Source organism: Vespa velutina, chromosome 15 (assembly GCF_912470025.1).
Source record: "Vespa velutina chromosome 15, iVesVel2.1, whole genome shotgun sequence".
NCBI lineage: Eukaryota > Metazoa > Arthropoda > Insecta > Hymenoptera > Vespidae > Vespa > Vespa velutina.
Window position 1 is genome coordinate 4,806,360 of NC_062202.1, and position 23,344 is coordinate 4,829,703.

General features: G+C 37.0%; 1 protein-coding gene across 16 annotated transcripts in view; it reads left to right on the forward strand.

Moving 5' to 3' along the window:
• Positions 1 to 23,344, forward strand: part of LOC124954283 (titin) — an 86,294-nt gene that overhangs the window by 25,210 nt on the left and 37,740 nt on the right. For 14 of the 16 annotated variants that reach the window (XR_007102504.1, XM_047506951.1, XM_047506961.1 and 11 more), the window contains 22 exons: positions 16 to 414; positions 510 to 1,029; positions 1,113 to 1,284; positions 1,390 to 1,576; positions 3,291 to 3,630; positions 3,721 to 4,462; positions 4,560 to 4,898; positions 4,975 to 5,131; positions 5,241 to 5,407; positions 5,519 to 5,648; positions 10,487 to 16,750; positions 17,176 to 17,948; positions 18,037 to 18,496; positions 18,579 to 18,679; positions 18,762 to 18,859; positions 18,940 to 19,160; positions 19,655 to 19,729; positions 21,477 to 21,581; positions 21,665 to 21,853; positions 21,936 to 22,143; positions 22,243 to 22,312; positions 22,397 to 23,260. Coding sequence is in view for 15 of the 16 variants with exons in the window: in XM_047506951.1 (XP_047362907.1) it covers positions 16 to 414; positions 510 to 1,029; positions 1,113 to 1,284; positions 1,390 to 1,576; positions 3,291 to 3,630; positions 3,721 to 4,462; positions 4,560 to 4,898; positions 4,975 to 5,131; positions 5,241 to 5,407; positions 5,519 to 5,648; positions 10,487 to 16,750; positions 17,176 to 17,948; positions 18,037 to 18,496; positions 18,579 to 18,679; positions 18,762 to 18,859; positions 18,940 to 19,160; positions 19,655 to 19,729; positions 21,477 to 21,581; positions 21,665 to 21,853; positions 21,936 to 22,143; positions 22,243 to 22,312; positions 22,397 to 23,260 (12,581 nt within the window). In the remaining variant the exon portion in view is untranslated. Of the gene's footprint in view, positions 1 to 15; positions 415 to 509; positions 1,030 to 1,112; positions 1,285 to 1,389; positions 1,577 to 3,290; positions 3,631 to 3,720; positions 4,463 to 4,559; positions 4,899 to 4,974; positions 5,132 to 5,240; positions 5,408 to 5,518; positions 9,139 to 10,486; positions 16,751 to 17,175; positions 17,949 to 18,036; positions 18,497 to 18,578; positions 18,680 to 18,761; positions 18,860 to 18,939; positions 19,161 to 19,654; positions 19,730 to 21,476; positions 21,582 to 21,664; positions 21,854 to 21,935; positions 22,144 to 22,242; positions 22,313 to 22,396; positions 23,261 to 23,344 lie in introns of those variants that run through there. The other 2 variants (XM_047506960.1, XM_047506958.1) reach the window with 2 other exon arrangements.

The window sequence follows — 23,344 nt, forward strand, 5'->3', positions numbered from 1 at the left end:
ATTTTCTATTTACAGCTAAGAAGACGATAGATTTCGATTCACAGCTACCATCAGGTATGAGTGGTGAAAAATTAAAGGAGTTAGAACGTGGACCTATCAGCGAGCCACCAGTCGAAGAAGCACCACGGGAACCTCCCCGTTTTATTACTCAAATTCAATCGGCTACAGTCGACGAATCAGAACCAGTTAGGTTCGAATGCCGAGTGGAACCAAAAGATGATCCTAATTTACGCATCGAATGGTATAGGAATGGAAAAATTATTCCTGCAGGGCATAGATATAGAACTGTATATGATATGGGCTTCGTATCCATGGACATTTTATACGTATATCCTGAGGATTCTGGTGAATACGTATGTAAGGCCATCAATGATCTTGGTGAAGATACCACTAAGGCATCTGTATCTTGCAAAAGTATGAGATCTTCTTTTTTTCTTTCCCAGTTCATATTTATTTAACAAAATAATCGTCAAAATATAATTAATTACCCGTATAAAATCTTTCTTCAGAACTTCCAAGTATCATCCTCCAGAATCAAGTACCAAAGGGCATGAAGAAATCGGAAGCTTTGATGCAAATGGAAGCGACTATTAAAAAATATACATCCGAAGTTCACTTAACCGAAGATGATCTCTATGATGCCGATAAGAAACAACCACCGCGTTTCGTTACACAAATTCAGGATCAAACGGAACTTGTCGAAATGAACAGCACTAAATTCGAATGTCAATTGGCACCAGTAGGTGATCCAAATATGAAGGTTGAATGGTTCTTCAACGGCAAACCACTACCACAAAAGAACAGATTTACGCCGATATACGACTTCGGTTACGTTGCTATGAACTTTGGTTGGGTCTATCCGGAAGATAGCGGAGAGTATCTCTGCAGAGCGACTAACTTGTATGGAATGGATGAAACTAGAGCGATAATTCGAACCGCAGGAAAACCTGGTATCATTTACGAGTCTCAGTTACCGAAGGGCATGAAGAGTATTGAAAAAATACGAGAAATGGAAGCCGCATGGCAGATGTATGTTCTGATATGAGAATAGATGTAATGTTTACTTCAATAATATTCGATTGTATTAAATATCGTTTGATTTCTTTTCATAGTGTTCCTGAAGAGGAGGGCGAAGAAGAAAAAGTACGTGCACCACCAGTGTTTGTGAGCAAACCAGAACCAGTTACCGTTGAAGAAGGCGACTGGTCCAGATTTTGCTGTCGCGTTACAGGCCACCCAAGGCCACGAGTTATGTGGATACTCAATGGACACACTGTCGTTAACGTATGCGTTTTTTTTTTCTTTTTTTTTTTTTTTTTTTTATTATTTTTGTCAATTGGTTAGATTGCGATATTATGATATTCACGGGATGTTAATATCGTGTTGCAGGGATCGCGTTACAAATTAACCTACGACGGCATGTATCATCTTGATATACCAAAGACTAGACAGTACGATCATGGAAAGGTCGAAGTAATCGCAAGAAGTTCCGTTGGGGAATCACGTACAGAAACTTTCTTAACGGTTAAGCAGCGAAGCGACGACTATCGTGGGGTATTGAAGAATTCACCTAGACGTAAGTTGTCACACTCTTACAACGGAAACACTCTTACAAATATGCAAAATTGCATTCTTTGTCTCATCAGTATTTTTATATGAAAACTCTATTTTGTTTTTCTCTACGATTATTATTCGTTATATCGTTTGTCCGAGCAAGCTTTCGACAAAGAATGCATCTAACAAACTGAACAATACTTAGCATATCGAACAATAATACAACACGCAAATGCAATAGATGCAAACCTTGCACGCGATCGTATAAAAAATGATCGTAACAGTAAAGGTACAATGCGTACAATCGCAACACAGTACATAAATATATCGATACGACACATACATTTTTCTCTCAATCGAGCACAATAGACACTTGAGACAATTGGAACACAGTCAAGCCTAGCTCTCTCCTATTCCCATTCCGATTCATCATATTTCCTAATCTCTATGACACAAACCTCGCCACCTTCACGCTACCAGCTTCTTCTATTTCTTTGGGCTTTGGAAATCGGACGAGAATTTCGAGCAATGACACCTTCGAATTACGCATAAACCGAAGGATAAACGCAATTCAGGTATGACAAGTCATGGATGGAGCATTCGTATTATTTATTTATTACCATTAGACAGATTATGTTTCACGAATGTGCGTGATGTTACAGAAAATATAACACGGAGAAAAGTATTGTAGGTGTATTTTTCTCCGCGTTTTCCACCAATCTACGTTACACTGGAGAAGACGGTTTTTTTTTTTTTTTTCAACTCTAATTCAATCATCCTTTTTTCGATCATTACGTAAATTTATTTACGTTTTATTTATACATTCGCGTATTTTGGCAAAATATTTTTTTCTAATCATGTTCAAGCAGAGCTCCGTATTCCTCAGTGTGTCCAATTATCGTGTTCTCTCTAATTTCATTTTTATTATTTTAGATTTAGTTCTATGCTCACATGTGTTTATTTTTACTTTGCTAAAATTGATTCCTCGTTGGTCCATCTCCTATCTAAAACTATCTAAAAATCGTTAAATTCAAATCCATTTTTCTTTCTCTACATGTTCTTATTACGTGTCTCAATAATGTGTTCAATGAATGGTGGTACGAATTACATATATATTTAATTAACGAAAATTGCACTTTCACTTTCCATGATACATACGCCTTTGGGAAATCGAGGTCACGAAACCTTCACTCAAGACGAAGGATACAGAATGATCGATTTAAGTGTACGATGTTATTGACGTTATTAAAAATGCAAAAAAGAAAGAAAAGAAAGAAAGAAAGAAAGAAAAAAGAGAAAAAAAAAGGAAGAAAGATTTTGCTCAAATTGTGTTAACCATGTATTCTAACTTGAATGAACTTTTGAATGTCCACCTATGTCTCCGATTATTTCGAATTTGAAATATTTGTTTCCTAATACATTGGAAACATAGAAATGTGTTGCATCGCCAATGAAGTACTGTGTCGTATTTATTCTGATTTTCTCGATAAACCCGATGAATCACTCGTAGAGATACAACGTTTTTTGATGAAAAAAAAGGCGTTAATTATGTTTATAAATTTTCAACGGAATAAACTAAATACATCATCGCTATCCGAATTTATAACCAAAGAATGCGTTGTATCTACGAGGGTTATCGTTATCCTCAACGAGACGAAGCTACAATTATTTAATCGGCGTACGTTGTCGTTTTTGCGACAACGTAAGAACGAAGGTCTAACCTATTTCTTCCCTAGCTTGGTACGATTATGGGCTAACCCAATACCAGTCGGAGAGACAGAACACAGAACTCGAGCGTGTGTTCGAGGAACGTCACCAAACCGTTTCTCAAGGCATTGAGATTGCGACCGAACATCTTGGGCAAAAGGTCTTTAAAGAACCTGAAGCCGAATGGCAGAAATCGGTAAAGAACAAAAAGAACGAGGACTATTATCAAAAGTTGATGAGCTTGGAAGAGGAGCAAGTGTTGAAGGAATCTAGATTGAGAGAAACTTCCCATCAGTTCGCCATTCCTGGTGACAAAGTGGTATCTCATTCCGTGGCTAAAGGAATGGCTCAGAAATATCAGGAAAGTCTGTAAGTACAATCGAAAGTTTTTCATCAAATTCTTCGACCTCTTCTTTCTGGAAGTTTGTAACGATGAAACAAATTTTTCGATTACTTCAGTGAAACGCAAGACACGAAAATACAAGAAACAACTCAAGTGACACCACCACCACAGCCTAAATTCGCAAAGAAACCGCATGTAACTGAGGTAGATATCGACACTGAGCGTTTAAAGGGCACAGGAAGACCTCCCCCGGAACCTTCGGAATCTTTGGTTCATGGACGGGAGGTTCACGTGGCAAAACAAAAACAGACCCAGAAAGAGGTAAAGGGTGACTTAGAAATAACAAGGAAAATAACAGCTACTGAAACGACGGAAGTCGAGCACAAGGCCAAGACTCAAGAACGCGTGGTCCAAGGACAAATGAAACCGGCAAAGCCGCCCGTTTTCACGAAGAAGATTCAACCATGCAGAGCCTTTGAACAAGAACAAGCGAGATTCGAGGTCGAATTCGATGGAGATCCATTACCAACCATAAAATGGTACAGAGAAGACTTCCCGATCCAGAACTCACCGGATCTTCAAATCTACACGTTCAGCACCAAGTCGGTTTTAATTATTCGTCAGGTCTTTATGGAAGATTCTGCAGTATTTTCCGTTATCGCTGAAAATCGTGGAGGCAAAGCTAAATGCAGTGCCAATCTCGTTGTCGAGGAACGTAGAAGACAACCTGGAAGAGGTGGAGTCGTACCACCTAGTTTTCTATCTACCATACAAAATACTTCGGTAACAACTGGACAATTGGCCCGTTTTGATGCCAAAGTCACTGGCACCAAACCTTTAGACGTTTACTGGTTGAAGGTTATTATCGGCAACTTATTTTTAATTGTTTTTTATATGAAGGAAGAAACAATTATTTGATAATTTTATCTGTTTTTTTCTTTTTTTTTTTTCTTAGAACGGCAAAAAAGTGACGGCTGATATCCGTTACAAAACTTTGGAAGAGGATAACATTTACACTCTTCTTATTTTGGAAACTATACCAAATGATTCAGGTAAATACGAATGCGTCGCTATCAATAGTGCCGGCGAGGCACGTTGCGACGCCGAATGCACGGTTCGTGGACCTCAGTCGCCAACAAAGACCGCAAAACCAACAACGCCTGGTGTAGAGAAGGCACCTTCTGTTCTGGAACCTCTTAAAGATCAAACGATTAAAGAAGGAACGTCCGTAGCGTTCGCTTGCAAAATAACAGGAAAGCCTGTACCTACTGTTCAGTGGAAGAAAGGCGATAAGGTAAATTCAAGTAAAATAAATGTAATTTTTCAAGAATTTTTGAAGGACATACGAATGTATATTTTGACATTTATAGGTTATCAAGCCATCAAAGTATTTCCAAATGCAAAAAGATGGTGATCTTTGCACTTTGAAAATCACAGAAGCCTTTCCCGAGGACGAAGGTGTTTATAAATGTATTGCCAAAAATCCTGCCGGCGATGTTACTACTTCAGCAAATTTGAGAGTTCTTGGTAAGATCAATGAAGAAGAAATGAATTTAATTTAAATCAATATTGAAAATATGGAAGATATAGGAAATTTTAAATATATATATATATATATATATTATTTTTCGTTTAGCCCCAGATGCGGCTGATGTTTTGCCAAAATTATCGCCGCTGAAAGATCAAATAGTTTCGGAGGGACAACCAGCACAATTTAAAACTCAGGTTACTCCAGCGAAACCAAAGCCAACGATTCAATGGTACAGGGAAGGTGCCCTTATACCACAGTCGCCCGATTTTCAGGTAAGATCTATTGAGACCTCTATTCACTTTTTATTTGTCGATTTTTTATTTACGAGATTATCAACAATATCGAATCAGTAGGCTGACGAAAAAATGTTGTTACGTTTCCAGATGATTCACGAGGGCAACAATGCTGTACTATTAATTGCAACAACTTACGAAGAGGACACTGGCACTTTCAGCTGCAGAGCTACGACCTCAGCCGGTACCGTAGAAACCTCTGCGAAACTCATCGTCAAAAGTAAGAACTGAAAAAAAGTACAAATTCAATTGCTAACACGAAACGCGATTGGATTGACGAAAACGTACCTCTAGAGAACTGCCAAAGAAATCCATATGACAAGTGAGATGATAGAATCGTAGTCTTGCGTGATTAATCTTTGATAAAATATACTCATATAGGATCTCCTTAGTCTCTCGGTTGATCGTGCTATTGTCTTAAATGCAATATGGATTTCTATGTGCGTCACGATCCATGAAATGGTATCGTGCGTATATTTATTTTTTCGCTTTTTACTGCGTTATTCTAAAACCATATAACCCATTCTCCTTTTGAACCCTCCAAACGAGTCCGTAAATACTCTTCTCATCCCTTATCCACTTAATTAAAATTCTCGCACAATCCGGGAAGTTCATACTAACTCGTCGTGTTTGAAAGTAGACGAGCGAGTGAAACGAGCTAAGTGGCAAACGATTAAAATGGAGGTTACGACGAATTGTTTATCCTTTTTTTTTTATTTTTTCTTATTTTTTTTTTTTTTTTTTTTTTTTTTTTCTATTTTCTTTCTCAAGTCTGACCAATTAGAAAGAAAAGAAAGAAAAGAGAAAAAAAAGCAAACGGAGATTTGTTTTCAAACGGAGAAGGTATCGCGAAGATGGTGCTTAGAAAAAGGATGAGACGAAACGTGCAAAGGATTGTAGCAAAGAATTTCAAATATTTTGATTTTTTTTCTTTGACAGGACGAACGTAGGGTGCAAAAAGGTGTTAATTAACGAGCGAGACTCACCCTACGTACGTCTTCGTGTTCTATGTTAAAAAGAATAAAAAAGAAAGTAAACGAAACAAAAAAATGAAAAGAAAGATGACTTGTATAGGTGGTGCTTCGAACTGTCGATAAATCGATAGAATCTAAATACTATACTTTGTAAATAGGAAAAATGATAAATATACAGAGAAAGATGGAAGGAATTGGAAAGATCAGAGGAATGGGAAGGAAAATATATGTTAAGTAACGTCGAAAATACGTCGATGAAAACAACGATGAATTATAATAAACTCGTTTACTCGTTCGATGTAGCATCTTGTCAATGTTTCTCATCTTAGATACATATAATGTTAGAAGATAATTATACGTATATAGACATAGAAATGTGTAAATCGTTTTTTCGTTCGTGCGATAAATACCACTAAGCAAGAATAACTACAATCGCGCTAATGATGAAAACCCCGCCCTCCCTCAAAAAAAAGAACAAAAAAGAAAAAGAAGAAAAAAAAAAAAAAAAAAAAAAAAAAAAAAAAAAGAAAGAAAGAAAAAAAAAGAATTAAAAGCGTTTCTCTATGCACTCCGTTGTGTCAAGTTATTAGCTAACATTTTACTAATCGATTATTTATTATTGTACAATGGAAAAGTCTAATAAAAACGAATTGAAAATACGTCCACGTCTGGTTTGTTATCGATTCGGCGGACGTTGCCGCTAGACCAATGTATAAATTAATTAAGGAAATTAACGCGATTAAGAGAGCGATAAAGCGCATTTTAATCAGAGAAAGGAAAAAAAGATAAAGTTGTACAGCGCGTTTTTTTCGTCGTGTATATGCACGAAATATAACGTAAGCGGCGGGGGGTGGGCGAGGGGGAAGAAAAAAGCAGGCGTGGTACGCGGACCGTAAGAAAAATAAAAAGGGGAGAAAATAGAATAGAAACAACATAATTTAGTTCCAATAGGTAATTCCAATTTATCATAGCTTATGACAGAGAAAGAAAAGTGATTAGTTTATTTCATAGAACAGCTTGTAAAATTGTTCTTAAGATTTTCAGGATTATTCGAATCGTGAAAATGTACGGCCATATTGGAACGTTCGTTAGAAGAGAATTTTAACATTCTAAGTATCGGCTTTCCCCCGGTAGCTAGTTTAACGAGCGTGAAGAGAGCTCGCCTTAAGATAAAACGCATTTTCCTCGGTAGTTTCTACTCTTTCGGACGTTTCAAAAGGAGAGGCAAGCGGACACGTCAGTGCCGTGTGCACACCCTCCTAGGCCCTCTTCTTCGGCTATTTCTGACCACGTGACGTGTATTACATTACCTAACTATATTTGGCCACCGATACGAAACTCTACGAAGACTCTGTAAATTCATGAGAGCTCTCTTGCTCTAGCACTCGCCTGCTTTTTCTCTCTAACATATCTATAACGGATTATATATCTGACTTTGGCTACGTCTAGCCAAATCATATTTCTATCTTCTATTAGCTACGAATCGCCGATCTTTACAAAAAGATATCTTCTTGCGAAGGCAATGTTACGGATCTAATGGTATGCAAGTATTTCAGTTGGATATGTAATCCGTTCGTCTTGCGTTTCAATGCTTGGAATATTAGCCGGATATAACGCATTGCCATGTACCGTGAATGGAACGACATCGTTCTCTTTCGCATTCCTTCATGCAACGTTCTATTTCTTATTCTAAATAAAAAAAAAAGAAAAAAAAAGATAAGGAAAGAAACATCTAAAGAGAATATTCTCAAAAGGAACGATCAATTTCATCGACAAATTTCTAATATATCGCAAGAGAAAGCTGCGAAGCTCTAAATATTTTCAAACTAATGCGGGCCAGAATTCAAAAGAAGAAAGTCGAAATTTTTCTATCGACGACCTTGAAACGGCAACCACCTGAAAAACAAAATATGTGCCAAGATCCTGTATTCGCCAACGTAAAGAAAAGTAATAACAACTCGATGATGAATCATCTCATCGAGGGCTTTATTTTCTTCATCTTCGTGTCTTCGTGTCTTCGATCTCCAAGCACCATCGGCAACGGACGCGCTATGGGAGGGAGCAGGCCGACGAAGCAGACTATTTCGGCTCTACCAGCTGTCAGTGATTCAACGTAGCCAGAAATAATACGGGAGAGCGCGTGTCAGCGTACTCTGCGGGAGCAAATTATTTCTGGTTAGACATTAGTACGCATTCGAGGAATCTCTCTTTGCCTATCTCGAGGAGGTCCTTAGTTGATGATATTATGATTCGTATTTTCGAGAACCTCTTAACGAGAAATCAATATAACGAGAAATCAATTCAATCTAAAGCGTATATTACTTCTCTAATATTATAAATCGACAAATTCGTTATAAACATAATTCGATAATTCGAATAAAGCATGATTATTAAAACGAATTAATAGAATAAAATAGAAAAATACGATGATATCATAAAACAGAAAGTTTTAAGTGGGTGTTGAGACAAGGATAACAGGGTCAGGGGCAACGACGCACTGCTAGACGTTGACTGCTGACTTTATTTTTATTTTTACACATGACCACTCCAATCGTAAATGATTCATCCAATAAATATCATGTGTCACACGGTAGAATATAGTAGATCACTGCCCCCGTTCACGCAATTCGCGATACGAGACGCGTTAGAGGCGCTTCATCGTTTAATCGCTTTAACGACGATATATCAAACAATGTTTTTTGAAAGAAAAATAAAAGAAGTATGAAATGATTAGCACTGACCACGTATATTACGATTTTTTGGATAACCAAACGATTCGTCAACTTTCTGTTAACAAACAAAACGATCAGAGAAATTGCGATCACTTTTATATATTATTCCGTAGCACCACGGATATGTATAAGAGCACGAAATTCGTCTCAAAATCGATGCACTATCTTCGCAACGGTTTCTCACAAAACAAGAACAGACGTGTCCAGTTCAATTACGGCCGTACTTCGATCAAACCGAGTATGAAAAAAAAGAAAAAAAAAAAAAAAAGAAATAAATGACGTGCGGTTTGATCGAAGACGGCCGAAGCTGTCAAAACTGTCACAATTGTTTTTCATTCACACTTAAACAAAATACACTCGTTGGATATTATTAACGAAGCACAATTTTAAATATACACACACACAGAGAACACCTTAAAAAAGGATCAAAAAGAAATTTAAAAGAGTGTATAAAGCGAGCGTAAAAAGAATAGGCATTAAAAATCGTTATTCTTTTTCTTCTTATCCTTGCGAGTGTTCTTACGCTTCTTCATCTTCGCCTTCCAGTAGATGACTATTAAGGGTAGCCTAATGTTGGAGGCAGAGGTGTGCGTAAGACGTCATCGTACGTCGGATCTCCCCACTACTATTTCTCAGATTTGTCCAACCTTCGGATCTTGCAAACATCGCTTATGCATCATGACTACCTCCCACCACTTTCACTTCTGTCACTTTTATTTCTTTGTTGTAGCCGAAGAAACATAATCTATTCGTTCCTTATTTTCCCTACTCCTATTCGTTCTTACCTTCGCTTTAAAACGCTGCATCATCTTACTTATCATTTTTACCTTTAGATCAATGGTGTACGATGCTTGTTTGAAGTATTTTAATTAAAATCTGGTGGTCGAAGGTCGACATTTTGGCGATTTGCCTTGATCTCTCTTTCTTTCTCTCTCTCTCTCTCTCTCTCTCTCCCTCTCTCTCTCTCTCTCTCTCTCTCTCTCTCTCTCTCTCTCTCTTTCTTGCGTACTTAATTTGGCTCAATACCTTGCTCCTGGTGTCCAAAATTACAATGCATGACTTTTCGAACGTATTCGTTCTTTTATCTGCGTGTTAATTTGAGAACACATAAAGTTACAAAATATTATACTGCACAGGAATGATTTCATCGTTAGCCAAAATTTTTCATTTATATTCCGTTTTTATATGCTTTGTGTTGTTAAATAAAACTTCGACGCATAATAAAAATATTATTATTCAAAGCTATGATTAGCATTGCAAATTTTTTGTTGAAAATGCATCAGTGTGCTAAGAGTGTTGAATTCTCAATCGTTTACTCGAAACACAATCATGAATTGACTCTGACCTTTCAGAACGGAAAGGGACTTATTACGAGGTCCCTGCCGAATCGGGCCCAGGTTTAAAAGCTGGGGAGAAAATTTTTGATGGTCTAGAAAAAGGGAAGGATGTAATATTGAAACCATTGCTTCTGGATGAAGAGGGTTTACCTCTTCAACCCGGAGATGAATCATTACCTTGGCGAAGAGGTCGAGTAAGTCATCGACCTCGACCTACGAATGTTACTCCCTGGAGGAGGGAAAAACCAAAATCGAGAGATGTATCATTGGACAAATTAGAATCGGTTGAGAGTAAAAAGAAACCTTGGACGGAAGAACAAATCGTCTTGAAAAAGACCCCTCAAACAACGCGTGACATTCCGAAAGAAAAATTGGAACAAGTTGAACTGAAGCCTACGAAGATTGATAAAATAGAGATAAGACGTCCTAGTCAGGAAACGATAACATTGAAACCAGTAACCAAAGATTTAACGTTAATTAGGAAAGAGATCTCTGACACTTCATATGTCGATGAAGTTTCAAAAGATGTGTACGTTGAGGAAGAAGATGCTAAACGTTTAAAACTATCACGCAGGGTGGATGAATCGGTTCTCAGGAAAGATGAAGAAAAACCTAAGCCATGGACCGAAGAAAAAATTACTCTTAAGAAAAGCGAACCTGTTAAAAAGCCAGTTTCGAAGGAAACGATTGAAATCGACTTAAAGCCAGCTAAAACGGAAAAGACAGTTATGAAGAAAGATGATAAAATCGAATACGTAGAACAAGAAGACACCACACTTTTAGATGTATCTAAGATATCCGAAGAGAAGAGAATTACAAAAGAAAAAATTGTTACTGAAAAAGTAGAACAACCTAAACCTTGGACGGAAGAAAAAGTCACTTTAAAGAAAGCTAAGGTCGAGAGAAAAGCATTAATCAAAGAAACACCAGAAACTGTTGAACTTAAACCGACTAAACCTGTTAAAACGGAAGTGCAGAAATCAATACTCGAAGAAGTTGATCTCAAGCCAGTCACTAAGACGACTACGGAAATAACTAAGGAAGACATTCGAAAGGATGAATATCGTGATGAAGAGAGTATCAAATTACTTCGCATATCTACTGACGTAAAAGAAACAAAAAAAATAGATAAGGAGGAAGTTGAAGCTAAACCTTGGACCGAAGAAAAGATCACGTTGAAAAAAGCAAGACCAGATAAAAAAGACATTCCTAAAGAGGAAGTCGAAAAGGTCGATTTAAAGTCTCCGAGGAAGGAAACGATTGATATCAAGAAGCCAAGCATAAAAGATAAAACAATCGAAAAGAAATTAATACCAGAAGAAACTGGTCCATATACCGAGGAAGAGGATACAACAAGATTGACTGTCACTTCTGATACGAAAACCAGTGTTCAAACTGAATCTAAAATTAAAAAGACAGATAAAATACCTCAGGTAGCCGAAACGAAGCCATGGACGGAAGAAAGGGTAACATTAAAGAAGACAATGGTAGACAAAAAGGAAGTAATAAAAGAAACCCTAGAAGAAGTTTCATTAAAATCAATAAAGCCAGAAAAGAAGGAAACGACAAAGAAAATCACGAAAACGATGGAAGACAAAACTACGGAATATGTCGAAGAGCAGGAAGACAGTAAATTTTTAAATATTCAGAAAGATACTACGGTAGAACAACGTAAAACTGAAGAAGCTGTACCGTGGTCAAGGGGTATTAAAAAATCAAAAGAAAAGATGCCATACGAGGAAAAAGAAGATATAACTACTCTTCAAATTGGCAGAGACATAGAAAGTGTAAAGAAGGAAGTTAAGGAAGAAACACCAGTACCATGGATAAGAGGAAAGAAACCATTAGACAAAGCACCTTACGTTGAAGAAGAAGATCATACTAAAATAACAACTGATAAGATAGAAGAGACTGAACAAGTCACTCAAAAAGAGACGGCTGTTCCATGGATTCGAGGTAAAAGGCCAAAGAAGGAAGATGTACCTAAAGAGCAGGAAAGTCCTAGCGAGGAAATATCTCAAGTTCCTTGGCTCCGTGATAAAAAATTGAGTCGTACAATTACGAAGAAAAAAGAAGGGGAGGAAGAAAAAGTACAGGAGGAAGTAATATTGAAACCTGTTATACGACAAAAGCCAGAAGAAAAGGAAGAAGAAAAGAAACAGCCACAAAAGAAAACAGAAATTACCATGCCAATTAGACCTCAGGAAACTCTCGAGGAAGCACCTCTGGATTCGTCTAGTGCTCCTTGGCGTCGTACAATAAAAACAAAATCTTCTGTACCGGAATTACCGGAAACTGAACATATTCCTTCAAAAGTAGAAGAAACAAAACAAATAATTAAAAAAGACGAACAGGTAATCGAAGACTTTAGAACGTTAAGTTTAAAACCTACTAGACGTAGTAGCCGACCACTTGAACAAGAAGAAATGGAGAAACCAACGCTTAAGCCCGTCGCTCCAATTCCGCAGGAACAATTGAAACCAGAAAGATCGGAACAGCTTGTAAATGGAGAAAAGATCGAAGAAAAGACCGAGCTTCCTTGGAGGCGAGGAAGAAAACTTTCGACAAAACTAATACCAGACAGTAAAGCTGAAGTTGAAATTCCAGTAGAACACATTCCTAAAGAGCAAGACAAAGAAACATTAAAAACTGAAACGAGGAAGCAAATTGAAGAAATTCCAGATCAGACAAAGATTACGTTGGTCACGAAACGAAAGGTTCCAGAAGAGGTTAAACCAGAGGAAGTAACATTGAAACCTGTTAAACGAATTCCTAAAGAAGAAGAAGCAAAAGGAGAGATAACTTTGAAGCCTATAGGCAGGAAAAAACCAGAAGTAGAGGCTCCAGAAGAAGTTAAACTTAAACCTGTGAGGAAGGAAAAGATTCCAGAGGAAACGAAACCAGAGGAAGTTAAGCTGAAACCGGTCAGAAAACAAAAAGTTCCAGAAGAAGTGAAACCAGAGGAAGTGACATTGAAACCTGTTAAACGAATTCCCACAGAGGAAGAAACAAAAGAAGAGATAACTTTAAAACCTATAGATAGGAAAAAACCAGAAGTAGAAGCTCCAGAAGAAGTTAAACTTAAACCTGTGAGGAAGGAGAAGATTCCAGAGGAAACGAAACCAGAGGAAGTTAAATTGAAACCGGTCAGAAAAGAAAAGGTTCCAGAAGAAGTGAAACCAGAGGAAGTGACATTAAAACCTGTTAAACGAATTCCCAAAGAGGAAGAAACAAAAGAGGAAATAACTTTGAAGCCTATAGGCAGGAAAAAACCAGAAGAAGAAGCACCAGAAGAAGTTAAACTTAAACCTGTGAGGAAGGAGAAGATTCCAGAGGAAATGAAACCAGAGGAAGTTAAGCTGAAACCAGTCAGGAAAGAAAAGGTCCCTGAAGAGGTGAAACCAGAGGAAGTAACATTGAAACCAGTTAAAAGAATTCCCAAAGAAGAAGAAACAAAAGAAGAGATAACTTTAAAACCTACAGATAGGAAAAAACCAGAAATAGAGGCTCCAGAAGAAGTTAAACTTAAACCTGTGAGGAAGGAAAAGATTCCAGAGGAAATGAAACCAGAGGAAGTTAAACTGAAACCGGTCAGGAAAGAAAAGGTCCCTGAAGAGGTGAAACCAGAGGAAGTAACATTGAAACCAGTTAAACGAATTCCCAAAGAAGAAGAAACAAAAGAAGAAATAACTTTAAAACCTATAGATAGGAAAAAACCAGAAATAGAGGCTCCAGAAGAAGTTAAACTTAAACCTGTGAGGAAGGAGAAGATTCCAGAGGAAACGAAACCAGAGGAAGTTAAATTGAAACCGGTCAGAAAAGAAAAGGTTCCGGAAGAAGTGAAACCAGAGGAAGTGACATTGAAACCTGTTAAACGAATTCCCAAAGAGGAAGAAACAAAAGAGGAAATAACTTTGAAGCCTATAGAGAGGAAAAAACCAGAAGAAGAAGCACCAGAAGAAATTAAACTGAAACCGGTCAGAAAACAAAAGGTTCCAGAAGAAGTGAAACCAGAGGAAGTGACATTGAAACCTGTTAAACGAATTCCCAAAGAGGAAGAAACAAAAGAAGAGATAACTTTAAAACCTATAGATAGGAAAAAACCAGAAGTAGAAGCTCCAGAAGAAGTTAAACTTAAACCTGTGAGGAAGGAGAAGATTCCAGAGGAAACGAAACCAGAGGAAGTTAAATTGAAACCGGTCAGAAAAGAAAAGGTCCCAGAAGAAGTGAAACCAGAGGAAGTGACATTGAAACCAGTTAAACGAATTCCCAAAGAAGAAGAAACAAAAGAAGAGATAACTTTAAAACCTATAGATAGGAAAAAACCAGAAATAGAGGCTCCAGAAGAAGTTAAACTTAAGCCTGTGAGGAAGGAGAAGATTCCAGAGGAAACGAAACCAGAGGAAGTTAAATTGAAACCGGTCAGAAAAGAAAAGGTTCCAGAAGAAGTGAAACCAGAGGAAGTGACATTGAAACCTGTTAAACGAATTCCCAAAGAGGAAGAAACAAAAGAGGAAATAACTTTGAAGCCTATAGGCAGGAAAAAACCAGAAGAAGGAGCTCCAGAAGAAGTTAAACTGAAACCGGTCAGAAAAGAAAAGGTTCCAGAAGAAGTAAAACCAGAGGAAGTGACATTGAAACCTGTTAAGCGAATTCCGAAAGAGGAGGAAACAAAAGAAGAGATAACTTTAAAACCTATAGATAGGAAAAAATCAGAAGTAGAGGCTCCAGAAGAAGTTAAACTTAAACCTGTGAGGAAGGAAAAGATTCCAGAGGAAACGAAACCAGAGGAAGTTAAACTGAAACCTGTCAGAAAAGAAAAAGTTCCAGAGGAGGTTAAACCAGAGGAAGTTAAATTAAAACCTGTTAAACGAATTCCTAAAGATGAAGTAACGAAAGAAGAGATAACATTGAAGCCTATAGAGAAGAAGGAAACTAAAGTAGAAGTACCAGAAGAGGTAAAGTTGAAACCTCTGATAAAAGAAAAGAAACCCGAAGAAGCCAAGCCTGACGAGATTATTCCTGTCGCTGTTGTTGAAAAACCTGATGAAGAGAAACCAGATGAAATTAGTATTTTACCCTGGCGACGGACTCGTAAAGCAAAGAAAGTAGTTGATTTTAAAGAAGAGGTTACTGTAGTACCAATTGATCAAGAACAGATGATAACAGAAATACACGAAGAAAAAGAAATATCTGAATTGAAAGTAGCAACTGTAATTGAAGAAAGAGAAGTCATAATGCCTAAACCACTTCCTGAAAAGGTTACGGAAGTATCAGAAGAAAAGAAAATAGAAGTTAGTGAGAAAAAGGTAATGCCATGGCGAAAAGCTAGGAAACCTGAGAAGAAAACCGAAGAGATTCTACAGGTCGAACAAATACACGAGGAGAAAAAGGTAGATGAAGATTTGGTTGAAAAGACTGAAATTTCCTGGAGAAAAATAAAACGGAAACCAGAGGAAACAAAAGAAGATGAGAAGTCGTTGGATACTATTGAAAAGGTCATCGAAAGTGTAGAAGATGTAACGAAGAAATTGAAACCTGAAGAACAAAAACCAATTATGAAAGCCGTAGAAAGAGAAGATGTGGTAGAGGAAGTAACTGTTGAGACAATAAAGATGAAACCAGAAAAGAAAGAGGAAAAGAGAAAAACAGAACCAATAAAATTAGAAATAGCTCCTGAGAAACCCGAAGAAACGGAAGAAATTAGCACCGATTTGGTATTGAAGAAGCCTAAGAAGAAAGATAAACCTAAAGAAGATATTACTCCTGTAATTGTCGAGGAGAAGCAAGTAATTGCAGAAGACATTGTTACTTCTGTTCAAGATTTCCAAATAACTCGTAAAGAAAAGATAATCAAAACCGATAAGAAACCGGAAGAAATTGTCCAAGATGATTACAAAGTTGAAAAAGTAATTCAGGAACGTGTCACAGAAGAAACTAAGCGAAGACGTAGACAACATACACAAGTCGATATACCGATTATAGATAAAGATAAAACAATTGCGCCAAGGTTCATCCAGAAGCTACAACCAATTGTTGCGGAACTTGAACAACCCGCTAAATTTACGTGCACCGTCGTCGGTAATCCAGTCCCCGAAATTTCTTGGTATAGAAATGAGCAAGAACTTCATGCAAGTGAAAAATATATTATGACGATATTTGAAACAACGGCTACTTTGGAAATTACCAAGGTGAAAGAAGAAGATGCAGGAATGTATTCTTGCAGAGCATCGAATCCGGCAGGAGTTGCAACGTCTACAGTGAATCTCGTCATCTTTGGTAGTAATATTATCAAAGATGGTGTGATTTGTGTATTTTTTTGCTCGCTTCAAATACCTGCGTTAATATTTTTTGAAGTCTTTTAATATTAACACATCCACTCGTTAATTTTAATGTTGGAATAGGTTTACATAATTTCTTTTTTTTTTTTTTTTTTTTTTTTTTTTTTTTTTTTTTTTTTTAAACAAACTGTTTTCTCCTTATGTATGCATTTATATTTTTACATATATTTTTAAAACAAAACTATTTATGTTTATAAATAATATATCCTCATTTTTCTAATAATCCTGATCTATGAAATTAGATGTAAAAAATATAAAATACCTGCATGTTATAAGTTTTTTATTAAACGAATTTTATCGTGTTTCCTATGCATGCTAATATTATAACACGATTATTAATTTCCTAAAAAATATTTTTAATAGAAAAAGAAGAGGAAGGTGTTGCTCCTCACTTCTCTACTCCAATCAAGCCACTTATGGTCGAAGAACATAAACCAGCAACGCTCGAATGCGTTGTTACTGGTACGCCAGTCCCTGAAGTAAAATGGTATAGTGGTGATAAAGAAATTATACCAAAAAAAGGAACGGAAATAACGTTTAATCCGGAAACAGGAGAAGCTAAATTAATTATCCTTGAACCTACGCCACAGGATGAAATAACTTATCGCGTACGTGCCGTAAACAAATTCGGTCGGGCAGAATGCAGAGCCAATCTGGTTATAAGCAATATCGTTAAAATTTCCAAACCAGAGGTAATGCAAGCTCCTACAATAATAAAACCTTTGCCAGCATTGGTGGCAGAACGGGGTAAACCTCTAAAGTTAACGGCTGACTTCGAAAGCAAGCCGAAACCAGAAGTAAAATGGTATCGCAACGGAATCGAAATTACACCTGGCGAAAACCGTGTGATAAAGATTTATGAAAATAGTGCAGAACTGTTGATACCTTCACCCGTTAAAACAGACGGCGGAAAATATGAGATAAGAGTACAAAATCCTGCTGGAGAAGCTCGAAGTTCCGGTTCGGTTACCGTAAAAGAACGCGAAGATAAATTAGACGAGGTGAAAGCTCCACGATTTATTGAACCTATACAACCGCAAATAGTCACAGAAGGGGAAGTTGTAATCATGGAAGCACGAGTAGATTCTTATCCAGCAGCCTCCTTTCAGTGGTTCTACGAAAGTCGTCCCCTCGAAGTAATTAAATCAAATTTCTTTTTATATGACATTAATAAAAATAATAAAACACTAAATGGTATAATGTTTAATTTGTTTCGTTTAACAGTCTACGGCACAGATGAGAATAGTTACGAAGGAAAATAGATCGGTATTACTGGTGAAAGAGATCAAACCAGAATTCGCAGGTACGTACACCTGTCGTGCTGAGAACGTAGGTGGATCAGTTACGTGTACGGCTACCGTTAATCTTCTCGACACAACGTGGGAGGAAGCTACTGAATTAATATCACCAACATTCGTGAAAAGATTATCACCTGTTAGAGTGATGGATGGTGAGAGCGTAAATCTAACGTGTGTCGTAGAAGGTAAACCAACGCCAAAAGTCGAATGGTATCACGATGACAAACTGATCAAAGAAGGCAAAGAAATAACTATTTTGCAAGACACCGAAGGCGTATGTAGTCTTGCAATTACGGAGGTATTCCCCGAGGATGCAGGTCAATATACGTGTCGTGCTGTAAATCCTATTGGTGAGGCTGTCTGTACATCGTCGCTTGTCGTCGAAGGTTAATTAATTTTCAATTATTTCATCGATCAATCATTAAAAATCAGGTCTCGAAATAAAATTTATTTAATATATCTCTACAGCATATGAGTACGTACCAGATTCAGAGATTGCATCGTCGATCGTTGCAACGTCTCTTACCACAGGACAAAGTGGTTCGGAAGAAGACCTATTATCGCCAAAGGTAGTAATAATAGTGATAATAATGATAATAAAAAAGAAAATATACATATATATATATATTAATGTATACAAATTATTTTCAGGAGACGCCTCTCTTCGATACTGATACAGAGGAGTCTGCTCCAGAAATAATAAAGAAACTTCCTCAGTTAATTCCTACCAAAGATGGAGAATTAACCAGGTAATGAAGACAAACGAAAAAAGAAAAAATGAAAAAAACGATGAGAACAACTTTGATTTGATTCGTTCGCTTTTTCGTAGACTGGAAGTAAAGGTCAAAGGGAAGCCGAAGCCAGAAGGAAAATGGTACAAACAAGGAGTGGAAATCGTATCGTCTCAAGAATTTCAAATTGAAGATTTTGAAGATGGAACTTCGGTACTAACAATCGCAGAAACTTATCCAGATGACACCGGTGAAATTGTATTTGAAGCGCATAATCCTCTTGGAGTATCTACCACAATGACGTATTTGTCCGTAGAAGGTAATTATTGTAGTCGAATCAAAGAGATGATTAACCTTTTGAAAGATTTTTCAAAATTTGCTAATTTATATCCTAGTTCTTTTCAGCTCTGCGCTTGAGGTGGAATATTTATCGACTTTTAATTATCCTAAAAATCCTATCTGAATCATCACAATAATTCGATCACACTGAACACTATTCACATCCTCTATGCACATTATTTTGATATTTCATTCTTAGATAAATTCATACGAACTATCAAACCCTTTGAGTCCCAAAAAAGCAAGGGTTTTTAAAAGCAAGGGTCGTTAATTATTTATTTATTTATTTATTTATTTATTTATTTATCTATTGTAGAATATTTTGCTCTATAACGAATTAATGCATAGCCATAATGCGTGTGTTCCTGCTTAAAATATTAGATTAAATAATTTTCAACCGGCATTGCTTTAAATATCTGGGACTGAAAGGGACCAAACCGATTACATTTGATATAATTATATATTTATTGTTAGGTATCCTCGGGACGAAAGAATATAGGAAACCAGAATGGGTGACCCAAATGGAGGAGATGCAAGAAGCTCTTAAAGGTAAGAATCGAGAAAAAATGCATCAACTGGACATGTCTAATTGCATGCTGAGTGAAGCCGAGTATAGTTTCTCGATCGATAGCCTGAACGATCATAGTACGAAAAACACAAATCTTGGAGAAAAAGATAACTCAATAATGATTAATGAAAGTACCTTGATGAAAACCGTCAATAATCATAAAAACACGATTGAAATTTCGAAGAAACTTTATTTTTCCAACAAATATTCGGAATCCATTGAAATTGAAAGCATTGATCTAGATAACACCTATTTGGAAAGTTCTGAATGTTCTATGAATGTAAAAACTGTCCCACGGAATAATAAGGAAGAATGGAAAAGAAAGTTATCAAAAACTGATACAGATCTTTCTGGGTTCAGCGATGAATCCGAAACTCAAGTTAAAAACTTCAAATCTGATAACAGACGTGATAGAAAAGAAACGAGTAATGTATCCAAGTCATTTAACGCAACGACAAAAGAAGGAAAGAAAGGAAAGTCTAATTCGTTGAAAATTTCGACGAAAGTTGAACAGGATAAATTAGACAAAATATCAAGCAAAGTTTGTAGTCCACAAAGATCTAAAGTTAACGTAACCAAAAGCGATATTCCTGAAAAATTAAGACATTCACCAGATAGATCCACCACAAAGACCCATGATTTATCTGATATAAAGATAAAAACGCGAGTATTATCACCATTGAGAGGCAAACATTCCAGCATTATAGATTCATCGAGTAGGTGCGATAAAGAGGTTAACAAGCAAAGATCCAACAGAGTTACGTCCAAGTCACACTCTTCATCGCCAACTAGATTATCTTTGTCACCTAAACAAATGTATAATGAGAAATCGTTTACCACTATTACACAAGTAATAAAACAACATAGCGATAAAACAAAAAGGGGCGAAGTTCACGTCGATGAAGTTGTCATGGATAAAAATCTTAACGAAACAAAGGATATGAAAAGAGGTAAACTAAAAATCACATTAGATTTCGATGAATTTCCTCCGACGAAATCAGAAAGAAAAATTCAAGGTCAACTCGGTTTAAACTCCGAGCGTACATTTTTAAACGTACCAGAAGCAACGTTTTATTTATCGCCCATCGAAGAAAACAGCGAAGCATCGTCGACTAGCGGTCAAAGTAAATTAGATGCTCGATTTTTCAAAACTGGTATACAAGAATCAAGTACGAGGAAGGAAATGACGGACAACGATGTGAAGTACGAACATTCAAGAAAATACCATACTTATCCGAAATCTAGAATACCAGTACCAAGATGGTCCAAAGAACGTCATTTTGGAAATTTGACTATGGATTCAAGAATGTATCCTTTAGAACCCAGAGAAATTGAATTAGAAGCATTTCAGCAATTACATACCGCGGATAGTCAAGAGGAATTACAAGAATTTTTGCTTCTCGAAAGTCAATGCAGTGGAAATCTTGGTTTAGCCAGTAACGTCTCCACATCCGAAGTATCATACGAACATCATAGTGAGGATGAAAGAGGGACAATGTCAGGTATATTCTTCTCATCACTAACACAAAGAAATATTAATTTCTATCTAATTACTTTTTGCACGATTTTTTGTGTGTACGTTTGTGTTTTTCATCTAATCAGATTACTGACATTGGGATCATGCCAATCACGCGATCATCACAATTACAATCAGGTAAAGAATGAACGTTGATTAACATTCGATATGATCTTGGATATTTGAATATAAATTACATACTTTTATTACAGCCACGCAATCCATACCACGATTTATTCAAGAAATAACAGACGCTTATGTAAATGAAGGAGAAAAGGTCGTGTTCGAATGCATATATTCCGGTAATCCTGTTCCAGGTAATAACTTTATAATCAACAAATAATGATTAACGAAAAATTCTTATTTTTATTAACAATACGTGAATTATTTCGATACGCAGACGTTGTTTGGTACAAAAATGATAAATTGATAATGAATACGGACAATATCAAAATCCGTATGCTCGACAATGAGAAGAAAAGTTCGCTTAATATTTTGAAAGCTACTCGAGAGGACGAAGCTGTTTATGTTTGTAAAGCTACAAGTGAGATTGGTCTGACGATAACAAAGGCCAAATTACGCGTAACTGGTAAGATTTGTTGATCGATAAGAGTCCAAAAAATCTATAATAAGAATAATCTTTAGGAAAGTTAATAACGAGTTATGTACAGGCACTGAAACCGACTGGAAGCCGATGTCGGAGGATGAAGCTGAAGAGGTGGTAGAGGTTAAACAGAAGAAAGAAGTACACAAAAAGAAGAAACCGGAATTGAAGAAGGCAAAAGAACTGAAAGAAAAAATCAAGACAGAGCGTGTAAAAGTCGATAAGAAAGAGATCGTTAAAGAGGAGCCGATAAGCAAAGAACAGCCTGAAGATAAGTAAGTATAGCGTTCAAATAAAAAAAAAAAAGAAAAATTGTCTGAAACCATTGAACCCTTGATTTCTTCATTCATTTCTTCGTGTTGTTATTCCTTTAGAAAAATTGCCGATATCGGAGAAACCCAAGTACTCGAAAGTGCAACGACCTTTGAAGAGAAGACAAAAGAGGTAACAAAAATACATCGTTATAAGAAAACTCGTTAGAGATAAGAGGAATTCATTAAACGTGAAATATTATTTTCTCTCTTGTAGGTTTCTCGGGCTAAGAAGATCGTTCCTATTCAGGAACCCGTGATAACCGAAGCTACGCCTTCGTTGAAGAAGATCGATGACCGAAAATCACGAGAAATGGTATCGACTAAAGAAAAAGCAAAGCCGGTAATCGAGGAACGTGAGAGTATGGTAGTCGTTTCCGAAATAAGACCAGAAGACGTTGCAACTGATTTCAAAGTAGAGAAAACAGTCGATCGTGCGAGCGAGGTAACATCAGAGGCATTCGAGACAATTTCTGTATCGGAAGTTCGTACGGAAACGAAGCAAAAGAAAGCGAAGAAGGTGATCGGTCATGGACAAGTTGAGGTAACGCTGGTGAAAACCGAAGAGATCATCGAAGAGAAGCCAAAGAAAAAGAAGAAAGGTGAACAGAAGGCAAGAATTCGTGAAGAGATAACTGTGGAAGAGATCCTTGAAAAAGAAAGAGAGCACATAGCGCGAGAAGTCGAGGAAATCCTTGAGGTGCTTCAGGCTAAGGAATTTGGACCCGGTGAAAGTCCTTTACGCGAATTGGCTACCATCGGTTATCTTGTACGGCAGGGTGTTTCGGTTACGGAAATAAATGAGAGTCTCTACACAACCGACAAGTTCCCTGCCTTGAGAACACCGGACGCTCAAAACGCTCTAGTCCAATTAGTTGAACGCGAAGGTCATGGGCCTCTTATCAGTCAAGTATTAACCGAGGAAACGACTACCGACGAGAGCATCGTAGCCGCAACTATTGGCTTCAGGGCTTTTATGAGAATGATCGAATTACAACATGCCACGGTGGAAGAGGTCATTACGCACTTTGTACCCGAAGACTTCCGTCCACGTGCTTGGGAGGTCACAGAAGTGGCTGAGGTACGGCTTAGAAAGCCAGGATGATCTCCCTCTTCTTCTCTCTTTTTTTTTTTTTTTTTTTTTTTTTTTTTTTTTTTTTTTTTT